We start from the raw sequence: 13,071 nt of genomic DNA on the forward strand, positions 1-13,071 counted from the left end.
AGGTACAAAAAAAGAAGGAAAAAATATATATAAAATATTAAATCCAAGTGACCAACGTGATTAAAATGTCCCATACACAATCAGATCAAATCGTGCAATTCGGTAGACACACTAAATAAAACGTGCAACGTGCTGGGTAGTCAATCCATCCGTGATGGTCCGTGCAGAAAGTGCAAATGCTATGTAATTACCTCACTGCTGTGGGTAAACAGCAAAATAAGTAATGGACATCAAGATGATTGCAGAAACGGCTGTGTAACACAATCTTTGGGAGACTTCTCTAACTTCCTCATGAATGGCAGGTAGACTCAAGGAAATGGATTAAAGAGGACCGCCATAGTGTAGTATTTCAAACATGTATAAATTTTATTAAAAAGATTTAAAACTACTCACAAGCGAAGTACATAAGACAGACAGCATAAAGTTTAAACCGGATATGGGCGTCACTTCCGGGTTCCTACGCGTTACGTCGTGGAGACTTCAACTGGGAGCCATGCCAGAGGAAGGAAATAAAAGCAGTCAGGTGAAGCTCGGCTGGTCTCTAGAAATGAACACATGCAGACAGGTAAGCAGAACAACTCTATTGCATAACCATGACAGGAAGCACTTGAAGTCTCCACGACGTAACGCGTAGGAACCCGGAAGTGACGCCCATATCCGGTTTAAACTTTATGCTGTCTGTCTTATGTACTTCGCTTGTGAGTAGTTTTAAATCTTTTTAATAAAATAATAAATAATAAGATGTGACCACGTACATACGTGGTTAAGGTACATCGACGATGTTCTTATGATCTGGAGGGGTACTCCTGTCAAGTTACATGAGTTCATGAAGGAACTAAATCCGAATCAACAAAACATATGATTAACGTATACCATGGACCAGACAGGATTGTCTCACATGATCCAGGGCAGGGCCGTCTTTAATATTGATTGGACCCTGGGCAAAAGTTTTCTTGGGCGCCCCCCCCCCCCCATGCAGTTTCGCTCTCCACCTGCTCTGAGACATACAATAAATAGCAGCTAGACTCAAAATCAGTTTACTGAATCAGATCAGGCAGCAATTGCAATTGGTTGCCAGAGGTTACAGTGTATCATTACCGCTCACTGATTGGTTGCTAGAGGTTACAGCACACATTACAGCTCGCTGATTACTTACTAGAGGTTACAGCACATGATTTCTGCTTGTTGATTGGTTACTGGAGATTACTGTGAATATAACCTCAGGGGGGCATGATATACATATCAATGCCGCCGGTATTTACATATGAATACCACTGCTATTTACATGTAAACACAGGGTCTGCAGGTGAGTCATCTGTACTAATAGGGCAGAGCTGGGCAGCATTAGTAGCAGCACTTCACACTGAGATATCGGGACACAGCACATGGCTAAAACTTCAAGGGTCCAGGGAATTTAAACTGGGACAGTTGGCAAGTATGAGGCACCTGCTTTGGGCCCCACAACAATTACAGGGCCCAGGGCAGCTGCCCCTTTTGCCCTGCCTTAAAAATGGCCCTGATCCGGGGTAAGGTCAAGATCGGACAAATTACGGTAACCACTTCAAGTTGTCTATTCTCTGGGCAACATGCATAGAGGACAAGGCTGTCAATGTCTTTTTTTTTTTTTTTACTCCTCGTGTAGGTTCGTTTGTTGGTGGATTTTAGTTGTTTCTTGTTTTTTGGTCTAGTTTTTGTTTTTTATTTTTGGAGGTGTTGCCTGATCGATAATCGGCTCCACCCCCTCCTGAGCTAAAAAAAAATGACGGTCTTTGCTATTTCGTCATCTGAGTTGCTATGGGATTTAGTTTGAGGTTATCTCGATTGTTGACGTTGTCCCCTTCCCTGTGATTTGCTCCGTCCTCGTCGGATAGTCAAGTCAAATACCTCGTCCTTCTCTAAATCGGCTATATCCCGTCTAAATTTGCTTTTGTTTGGTTATTTTTAAATTCAATTGAACTTTTTCAATTTCTTTTTTTCTAAATGTGATTTTGTTTAGTGAACTCCTCTACATCTTATATTTCAATACATTTTTATTGGTTTAAAGAGAGAATACACATTACAAAAGCAAATGTAGGAGCATTTGTCCTGCGAAAGCCAACGTGGCTAAAAGAGGGATTAAACCATCAGTTGAAAAATACAATGGGATTAATTTAAAGAGAAAGAAGGAAACGGGAATATACCATCACCAATATATATATTGTTAATGATATATATATATATATATATATATATATATACACACACGAGTATAAGCCGAGTTTTTCAGCATGTTTTTTTTGTGTGCTGAAAATGCCCCCCTCGGCTTATACTGGAGTCAAGCACTTTTCTGCAGCAGAGAATTACATTTTCCGAACCGATTTTAGGGCCTTGTATCTCTGGGCCACTTGGTGTTAGGAATATCCATAGCTGGGGTTCCTAGCACCAAGTGGCCCCGAGATACGGGGCCCCGAAGTCGGTTTGGAAAATGTCATTCTCTGCTGCAGAAAAGTGCTTGACATTTTCCAAACCGACTTTGGGGCCTCGTATCTCCGGGCCACTTGGTACTAGGAACCCTAAATTTGGTGTGCAAATCCAGTGGAACTAGCACTACAACATATCCATAGCTGGGGTTCCTAGCACAAAGTGGCCCCGAGATACATGGCCCCAAAGTCAGTCAACTGTCTCCATCTGCAGCAATGTCATTTCAGAGACCCCAAATTGTGGCTGCAACTAGGGGGGATCTAGAAACCCTTAACTACCAAGTTTGATGTTTGGGGGACCTATGGCTGCAAATGGACACAGTGAGGCTGCAAATGAGCATTGTTGACCCTCTTTTCCACTTACAGTAGCTGCGCATTTCTAACCCTAGTCTTATACTCGTCAATTAGTTTTCCCATTTTTTTGTGGTAAAATTATATACGGTAGCTTGTGGTGCGAAAACTAAGAGCCATGCATCCTGTAAAATTTTAAAGAAATAGTCTGATTCAGGGGTTCCACAGAGCCTTCCTGCCACCCCAAAAGGGATCACGCTGTGGCTGTAGATCTTACCCCCCTATTTCGAGGGCTCTGAGGTGTAATTGGGTCCAAAGCAGTCCAATTGAGTTAACTCAGAGGTTATGTCAAGGCACACAGCATCATTTAGATGGATAGGTGAGAAGTTGTACCTGCCGAAGTATCAGTAAAACAAAACAACATATGTGGACACTTCATGGTAATTATTGCTAGTTGACCCACCATCGGGATTGGCTGGGTCAGTGAGGATGTGGGCCTAAGTCCACAACCCTTGGAGAAGAGGAATAGAAAGAATAGGAAAGAAGAAAAAAGAAGAGAAGATAGTGGAGGTGATAGAGAAAGAGAACGACTAGGGAAGAGCTGGAGATAGAGAGGATGGGTTGGGGTCGGGGTGTAACGAGACTTTAATAAAGGTGGCCCATGGATCCCAAATTTGGTCAAATTTCTCTGAGCGGTCCAGGAGTACACTTGCTATTTTCTCTTGCGTCATAATCCAGGAAATCTTTTTCTTTGCTAGTAGGGCGGAAACAGCTGGCTTTTTCCAAGCTCTAGCTAAAGTTAGCTTGGCTCCTAGGAGGATAAAGAAAATCAAGCGTTGTGTACTCTTGGACACCGCCCTCACCAGAAAGTTAAGGAGAGCAATTAGGGGAAAAGTCAGAATGGGGGCTTTGGTAATCTTGCGTATCCAGGAGAAAATTTTGTTCCAAAATCTCCGTATTCTGGGGCAACCCCACCATACATATAACATGTCTCCTCTAAGGCCACACCCCAGAAAACACAGTGGGGATGTAGCCGGGTATAGCTTGGCCAGTCTCGTGGGAACTAAATACCATTGGGAGATTATTTTTATACTTGCCTCCGCAAGGCTAGAATTGAGTATACCTTTGTATGACTGCAAAAAGTTTCTATTCCAAGTCTCCATTTTCCACTGTTGTGAAAGATCCTCCTCCCAAGCCAGCATAAAGGATGTTTTGGAGCAAGTGGAGGATAGTGCCCTGTAGATTACTGTGATTCCCCCCCCCGCTTATCGGCCTGACCGCACCATTGTTCATATGATGTGATTTGGGGACTATCAGGATGTGCTTTCCATAAAATGTGGAGGAAGTTGGAAATCTGGGTATAGCGAAAGAGCTCCGATGGTGGCATGTCCAGGTCGTTAATGTAATATGTTTTAGGGTGTGGGCCCATGGGTCTGAGGAAGTGCCCTATTCTGTACAAACCTTTATCAAGCCACCATCTGAAGGCCCTCGTGTTTAATCGTGGAGGGAACGCCGGGTTCTGGAATAAGTGTTTTAGAGGAGTAATGGGCTATGTCAGCTGCTTGTTGTCCCTTAACCACTTCGCACCCGGCCAATGTACATATACGGCCGGGTGGGAGCTCTCTTCTTCTGAGTGGATGTTCAGGAACATCCTTCAGAAGGAAGGGGGAACACGCGCGCACGTGCGCCTGCACAGCGGCGCGATCCCGACGTGCTCGTGTCACCTGGACGCTCTGTGATTGGCCCTCCTAATCACAGCCGTCATGTGATGTAAACAAACAGCCGGTTGCTAGGCAATCAGCTCTCCTCTCCTCACACGGAAGTTGTCGCTGAGGAGAGGGGAGCAGATCGCTGCAGCCGGCTGGTGATCAGTGGGTATGAGCTGTTTTTACAGCTTTTTACTCACTGATCACCAACCTAGTGTAAACACACACATGTCCCCACACATGTCCCCAAATAATAAAAACACATGCCCTCCACATATGTCCCACTGAAATCACATGTCCGTTGATTATCTGCACACATATGTCCGTTATCACCTGCACACATCTGTACATAATCATTTGCGTACATATGTCCGTGATCACACAAACCAATAATTATACACTTAACTGATTTTTTTTTTTTTTTATCAAAGACATGTAGCAGAATACATTTTGGCTTAAATTTATGACAAAATTAGATTTTATTGGATTTCTTATAAAATAGAAATAAGAAAATATAGTTTTTTTTTCCAAATTTCCACTCCTTTTTCGCTTATATCACAAAAAGTGAGTCGTGAATAAATACCACCAAAATAAATTCAATGTGTATCCAGTCAGGTAGTTCCCAATGGGAGTAGACCACCGAGATCTGGGCAAGTTGTTCCGCTAGAAAATACCGAAGTAAGTTCGGGAGGCACAGGCCTCCCTCCTCCCTTGACCAGAATAGGATCAGTTTGGAAAGACTGTGACCCCTTCCTCCCCACACAAATGTAATAATTTTGTTTTGGAATTGTTTTAGATGGGCCTTGAAGAGGGGGATAGGAAGTGCCCTAAAGGAGTAATGTTGTTTTTATCGCATTAATTCTGCCCAACCAAGATAGAGAAAACTGCGAACAATTGGAGAGGTCTGCCTCTAGTTTTTGGTATAGCTGGTGGTAGTTGGCCTGGTAGAGGAGTTACATTTTGGAGGTTAGCTTGATCCCCAGGTACGTGATGAATTTGTTGCTCCAGGTAAATCTAAAGTCCTCCCTAATCCTGGTGAGCAGAGTATCTGGGATATTAATGTTGAGCGCCTGGGATTTATTGAAGTTGACCAGTAGTCTCGATTTTTTTCCAAAGTCATCTAAAAGCTGGCAGATGTTGGGGAGGGATATTAGAGGGGATGAGACAAAGAGGAGTAAGTCAAAGTGAACATTTATGGGACCGAGAGTAACATTTAATGCCGTGAATATCCGAGTTGTTTCTAATAGCTATTGCTAGAGTCTCGATGGCTATGGCGAAGATCAAGGGTGAAAGTGGACAACCCTGTCTGGTCCCTGGAAATTTGGAAGGATTCTGAGTAAAATCCCTGCAGACGCACATGAGCCTCTGGGGTTCAATATAGAGCATGTATAATGTTGATAAAGGATTCTCCAAATCCCCAACGCTTCAGGGTGGTGAAAATATATGGCCAATAGACAGAGTCGAAGGCTTTTTGGAGGTCTAGGGAGAGGAGACAACCTTGTCGTGGAGAGTCATTATCCCAGTTAGAGTTGAGAAGGGATCCCAGGGATGAAGCCCACTTGGTCTTTATTGACATACAAACTGATGAAAGAGGATAAGCGGTCCGCAAGGATTTTAGTCAGAATCTTCAGATCGTTATTTATGAGCGATATCGGTCGGTAGTTGCTTACTGAACTAGGGTCTTATTCTGGTTTAGGGTTAACAGAAATATAAGCTGAGTTACTCGCATTCTCTAGTGGGTCTCCCTGTCATAGAGAGTTAAAGAAGCGATCCATATAGGGTGCAAGTGTTATGGAGAAGGTTTTTTATATGGGAAAGAATATCCATCCAGGCCAGGGGCCGAGTGTGGTGTTAAGTTTTTAATACCCGTGCATACCTCTTCTGACAATATAGGGGCTTCTAATTTCAGGCGGTGTCTATCTTCTAATCTGGGGATCTGGATACTATCAAGGAATTAGTCCACCGTGTTTTGGGATGGGTGATCGACCCCACTATACAGAGATTTTAGGTTTGGAATTCCTCCATAATGCGTTGAGGGTTCTGGGATAGTGTGCCGCCGCTAATTTAAATTTTGGGGAGAGCAAAGGATCGAATTCTCGGAGTGAGCCTACCCAAGCATAGATCCTATTCTATCTCCTTGGCAGTAGAATTATTATTCTACACAATTTATATAGCGCCAACAGTTTACAATGTATAGGGGGACAACACAATTACAGTACAATACAAAAGGTACGGAAGGGCCTTGCTCGTAGAACTTACATTCTAAAGGGAGGGGGTGGTGCTAGAAAAGGTAATAGCTGCAGAGAATGATTTGATGGGGGGGTTCGGGGACAGTTGTTAAGGAGAGAGTTGCAGTAGTCAAAGCGGGAAATAATCAAGGAGTGAATGAGTTGCTTTGTGGTGTCATTAGTCAGGAAGCATGAGCACCACTCCACCTGTGAGGCCAATTTAACATGCAGATAAAGGTAGGTAAAGAGGGCCTAGTACCCTCGAACAGATCGAGCACCCCTAATAAACATATTATTATAACCAAAAACTTGAACAATATCCTGGATCATCACGACCTTCTGGGTCCTGTGAAGAAGAAAAAAATACAAAAAAAGGGGAAAATGGAAAGGGTCAGGTGGGGGCGGGAGAGCAGGAATGGGATAGGGAGAAACAGGAGAGGGAAAGAGGGGGGGCTGGGGAAGATGGAGGAGCATGCCAACTCCAACAGGTGGTCTAGAACAAGGAGGCTGTAGAGGGGGGGACTAACCCCCCCGCCACTCAGTGGGTAATGGCAGTGCGAATGGGCAAAAATCAAACTGGTAAGCCTCTAGGGGCAACACTTTCTTGGGTCTGCCTCAGTCGAGGCGAAAAAGTTTTTCACCCTCCTGCAGTGAGGCTTGCCCTTGAAGATGAGCTTGAGTTGGAAAGGAAAAAGCCACCAGTATTTAATTTCTTTTTCTATTAAGATGTTAAGCAGTGGTTTGAGGGCTCTCCTCTTTTGAGTGATGGAAGGCAGCAGATCGGCGAAAAATTTCGAGCTCATGGCCCTGAGACGATAGCTTAGACATTGCTCGTGATTTGCGCATCACCTCTTCCTTGACAGAATAGAAATGTGCTTTACCACTATGTCCCCTGGGAGGCCATCAGATCTCAGTGGCCTCAGAGCTCTATGGGCACGGTCCAGCTCCAGTCTGTGGAGAGGGATATCAGAAATCAGATCTTTAATGAAAGGTGCGGATTGCATCAGGAACATCTTTATAAGATTCTGTGAGTCCTCTAACCCTGAAATTATAGCGCCTGTTCCTGTTCTCGAGGTCGTCAATTTTCGCATTAGCAGTCTCGAGTTCTTCTTGCATAGCAAAAAATATAAAATAAGAATACAGAATGGTAGTTATCATAATATAAAATTCATGAATAACATGATTAAGTTGATAATGGTAAAATATATAAAACCAGTCTATGGGTAATAGAAACATTGGTACACGGTAATGTAATTATATTAATTCATAAACAACAATCATGTAATCAGTAAAAAAGATAGATAAATAAAGTAAATGAAAAATAAAAATAAAAAGTGATAATAAAATTAATATCACTAATTGCAGTCTCAAGATCACATGATGTTGAAGATGTAGCATAAGGCTAAGGCTCTACGCTTTTCGTGGGGACTCCCACTCATCAGGCGCAGTAAACAAGTGCAACGATCTATGATAAAAGGTAGAAAATTACAAGGTGAACCTTTGCTGGACAAAAAGGAAAGAAAGGCAAGAGTGTACTCTAATAATTTTATTATCACTTTTTATTTTTATTTTTTATTTTTCATTTACTTTATTTATCTATCTTTTTTACTGATAACATGATTGTTGTTTATGAATTAATATAATTACATTATTATGTACCAATGTTTCTATTACCCATAGACTGGTTTTATATTTTACCATTATCAACTTAATCATGTTGTTCATGAATTTTATATTACGATAACTACCATTCTGTATTATTATTTTATATTTTTTGCTATGAAATATGTCATTATCATGTATAATTAAATTACTCAGATTCTATCGAACCATACTACTATGGGTTTTTTTACGTAATGTTTACGTTATTTTAATCTTTATTTTCTTACCTGCGCTTCATATAAAGTCCCAACATTCTTTTTGCCAATGTTGCAAATTCCTTGCATATAACAGGGATGGAGGTAGATGAAGTTATCCATTCGTTACCTCATATAAAGTCCTACTAACCCCGCCCCTTCTTTTCTTGCAGTTAGTATTCTAGTATAGATTCATTCTTGCAATGGTGGTGTCTAAATTGCTCTCAATGATCTCTATGTGGGATCCTATCTGCTTTAATGTCATTTGTGATCCTGGTGGCAGTATTGTGAAGGCCCCTGCCCAGTAGTTCAGCAAATTTAGTGAACATGTCTGCCTCTGTCACTGGGAGGACTAGGCCCAAATCCCCGGGCTGTAGTACCAGCTGTGGCTGAGGAGGACTAGCTTCCATGGGGGAGATGCCCAGTTCCTCCAGGGTTTGATCAATCAGGGACACCGTGGAGGCAGGGGATACAGGACATAGAGATGGTGTACTCACATTTATGTCCATCAACTGTGAGGAAGAAGGAGCGGCGGTCTGTGCACAGGCAGTGTGTGGAGGAGCGGCCGCCATCTTGGGATGGGGAGGCCGCGATATTTCGGTCCCAAATGCGGTGCCTAGGTTTCTCCTTGCGGACCCTCCTTGCGGGGGGTCCCTGGAACTTCTGCTGCCTGTGGGGGGGTGATCCAGGCATAAAATAGGGTTATTCGCGGCGCTCAGTGCCTCGGACGGCTGGATTGGGACGGAGCTCCCTGACTACACGTCCATTTCAGGAGCTGCCACGCATGCTCCTCTCTTCCTCTAGATCTTGTAATGCCTCTAAACCATGAGCACTTTCCTCTATTAGTTCTTGTATTGCACTCAATTAAGTTTTTTCCTCTTCAACAATTAACCCCATCACGACTAATCCATGATTGATACAAAAGTTCTTTCCACTTGGGTAAAAAACTATCAGTATGCAGATGCTCGGCTGGTATAATCCTATCCCGTAAGCCTCTGGGGACTATTCGATGTGATATATATATACGTTTCCAGAGACGACACATCCCACTTTCTATTTAGATGCCGGATCAAGAGTTTTTTTTGTTCTTTGAATTTATTTTTAATTTTATCATCTTGATTAAACGTTTGGGGAGTGTCGCTCTGGAAGGCTGTCCTAATTTCAAGGTCGATATCCTCCCCCAACATACAGTAAAAGCCATTCCCCAAGGGGGCACACACAAGACCCTATAGAAAACTACAATAATTAATCATATTGGTGAGCTTGCAAGAAGTGACCATAAAAAGATCACATTAATCGTATATAGAAAAAAAGGGGGAAGGGAAAATGGGGGGGGGGGGGGGGAAGGGACAAGCAATAACCTAATATTCGTCAGGTATAATACGTGACTAGTTAGATCATTCACCTTAATAGGTGTTGTTGCTGTAACCATATAGCATATATACAAAAAGAGGGGGTAGATACCTGGTATGGAAAAGACCGGGCAAGAGGTTACGTTTAGCAACAAACATTAAATCAAACAACAATTATCAAAAAAAGGTTACCGTGTTTATTTCATTAAGAGATGTATATGAATTCATGTATCAAAAGATTTTAAATTAGAAAAAGTATCTTAAAAGCTAATCAAATCCAATGTTGGACATTGATGATCTTGTTTATGGTAATTTCTCCACTGTCCAACATTGGATTTGATTAGTGAAGGGAATGTAGATTGTCTAGAGGTGGTTTTTAACCTCTTCATGTCTGTTAAAGTGTGATGTTCAATCCCCACACAGGCCTGGGAGATTAGCCCATTGAGACAATGACACAAAACAACAAAGTCTCTCCGAGCAAATCTAATCTTTATTCTTTGGTGTGAATATTTAAAGGGGGCTTTCAGAAAGTACCGCCCTTTGACCGTGTCATACAGATTATCCAATCATATACAAGTACAGCCTACAATAAAAGTGAAACTAGTGATTCCTCAAAATCATGTGCTTTCCAAGAAACTAAACAACTGAAAGAAGATAACAGCAACATGAGAAACTAAACTAGTTTAGCAAAACTTGAACATATATATTTGTGAAGTGGATGTTAGAGAGATATAAAATGGATACCGAATTTCTTAAAGAATGATAGCGGTTAAGGTAAATATACCTTCAATTAGCTTTTAAGATACTGCACATTTCTTATTTAAAATCTTTTGATACATGAACTAATATACATCTGTTAATGAAATAAACACAGTAACCTTTTTTTTGATAATTGTTGTTTGATCTAATGTTTGTTGCTAAAAGTAACCTCTTGCCCGGTCCTTTTCCATACCGGGTAACTACCCCCTCTTTTTCACCAGTCTTCATCTTGGTTGTTCTCCCCCCATCCTCACTCTCTGACCTCTGGTGGGGCTCAGCCCCGCTGTTATTCATGACTAAATCATGGACTAAATAAGGAAGTGCAGGACTTCTTGTGTTGGGAAGATGGCAATGAGTGATAGAGGGGGAGGGGACACTCGTCCTATAATCCCCTCATCACTGTCACTCCTATAAAAGACAGTTCTCGTTGTTTCCTCACTCTCTGACTAAGGTCCATGAATAAAGAAATGATCTGGTAGGAGATCAGAGGACCCATTTACTGGTTACCTTGAGGGGGGAATTGTAAGATCCTCAGAGACAAAGCTGCCTGATGTGGGCGGAGTCCTGGTTTAGGGGAACCAATCAGCTCATGTCTAGTAATAATCTTTTTATTTCTATTTTAGTAGATGGACGGGAGATGAGGAAAACCTCAGAGGATTGTCTCACTTTGTCTCCAGACTGTAAAGTAGAAGATGAGGACATCACACAGTATAGTCCAGGAGAAAACCCGACTACCTCAAATGTCCATCCGGCACCACACAGTGTAGATGGACCATCGTATTCCTCTTATCCTGAGGAACCTCAGACTGTGAGGGACGGTGCCGTCCGTCCAACAGATAGGAGGTTTTCCTGTACTGAGTGCGGGAAGTGTTTTCGTTCTAAATCCAACCTTAACGTGCATAAAAGATCCCACACAGGAGAGAAGCCGTATTCCTGTTCTGAGTGTGGGAAATGTTTTTCAGAAAAGTCAAGTCTAATCCAACATCAAAGATCTCACACTGGGGAAAAGCCATATTCCTGTCCTGAGTGCAGAAAATGTTTTTCAAGGAAATTCAGTTTTTCAGTGCATCAGAAATCTCACACAGGGGAGAAGCCGTATTCCTGTTCTGAGTGTGGGAAATGTTTTTCACTCAAGTCCCATCTTAACGCACACCAGAGGTCTCACACGGGGGAAAAGCCGTATTCCTGTGTTGAGTGTGAGAAATGTTTTTCAAAGAAGTCCCATCTTTACAGACATCAGAGAACTCACACAGGGGAGAAGCCGTATTCCTGTCCTGAGTGTGGGAAATGTTTTTCACTCAAGTCCCATCTTTACACACATCAGAGATCTCACACAGGTGAGAAGCCATATTCCTGCTCTGAGTGTGGGAAATGTTTTTCACGGATGTCTGTTCTTTACAAACATCAGAGATCTCACACAGGGGAGAAACCTTATGCCTGTACTGAGTGCAGGAAATGTTTTTCAAGGAAGTCCATTCTTTACACACATCAGAAATCTCACACAGGAGAGAAGCCACATTCCTGTCTTGAGTGTGGGAAATGTTTTTCTGTGAAGTCCCATCTTTACAGACATCAGAGATCTCACACAGGGGAAAAGCCGTATTCCTGTCTTGAGTGTGGTAAATGTTTTTCGCATAAGTCCAGTCTTAACACACATCAGAAATCTCACACAGGAGAGAAGCCACATTCCTGTCTTGAGTGCGGGAAATGTTTTTCTGTGAAGTCCCATCTTTACAGACATCAGAGATCTCACATGGGGGAGAAGCCGTATTCCTGTCCTGAGTGCGGGAAATGTTTTTTGCATAAGTCCAGTCTTAAAACACATCAGAAATCTCACACCAGGGAGAAGCCAGTTTCCTGTCCTGAGTGAGGGAATTGTTCCTCACTGAAGTCCTGTCTTCCTGTACATCAGGGATCCCACACAACCCTCGAGGTGTATTAGTGCCTTGAGTGCGGGAAATGTCTTCTATATGAAGGTTGCTGGACATCACAGCTCTCATGTGGGGAAGAAACACACCCTGATATACACCTCAGATATACTCCATGGCTGATCTTCGTCATGTAAGAAACAGTTGATAAGGATATCAGAGATCACCAAAGACATGGATGAAGTGTTGTACCGGGTTGGCCTTTGATAGCAGGAGAAAAATAAAAATGTTATTACCTTTCATTGGCCAAGTACATTATTATTATACAGGATTTATATAGAACCAACAGTGTACACAGAGCTTTACAATATAGAAGAAGACAATACAGTTACAATAAAATACAAATCTAATAGGGTGGGGCCGGTGGTACAAAAGGTTATAACTGTCGGGAATGAGCTGATGGAAGTGGTAGGAGATTAGTTGGAGATATGGTAGGCTTCCCTGAAGAGATGAGTTTTCAGGGATCGCCTGAAGGTAGCAAGAGTAGGGGAT

The 13,071-nt window shown here is 42.4% G+C and overlaps 1 protein-coding gene across 4 annotated transcripts in view; it reads left to right on the top strand.

Annotated features, from left to right (window-relative positions):
• The window catches only part of LOC143989592 (uncharacterized), a 110,573-nt gene extending 97,752 nt beyond the window's left edge, over positions 1 to 12,821 (top strand). For all 4 annotated transcript variants that reach the window (XM_077489800.1, XM_077489798.1, XM_077489799.1 and 1 more), the window contains one exon: positions 11,275 to 12,821. In XM_077489800.1, the coding sequence (XP_077345926.1) occupies positions 11,275 to 12,521 (1,247 nt within the window). In that variant the 3' untranslated portion in view covers positions 12,522 to 12,821. The remainder of the gene's footprint in view (positions 1 to 11,274) is intronic.
• The last annotated feature ends 250 nt before the right edge of the window (positions 12,822 to 13,071 follow it).

The sequence above is a fragment of the Lithobates pipiens genome, unplaced genomic scaffold (genome assembly GCF_037356315.1).
Source record: "Lithobates pipiens isolate NorthernLeopardFrog02 unplaced genomic scaffold, aLitPip1_a1.2 Scaffold_18, whole genome shotgun sequence".
Classification (NCBI taxonomy): Eukaryota; Metazoa; Chordata; class Amphibia; order Anura; family Ranidae; genus Lithobates; species Lithobates pipiens.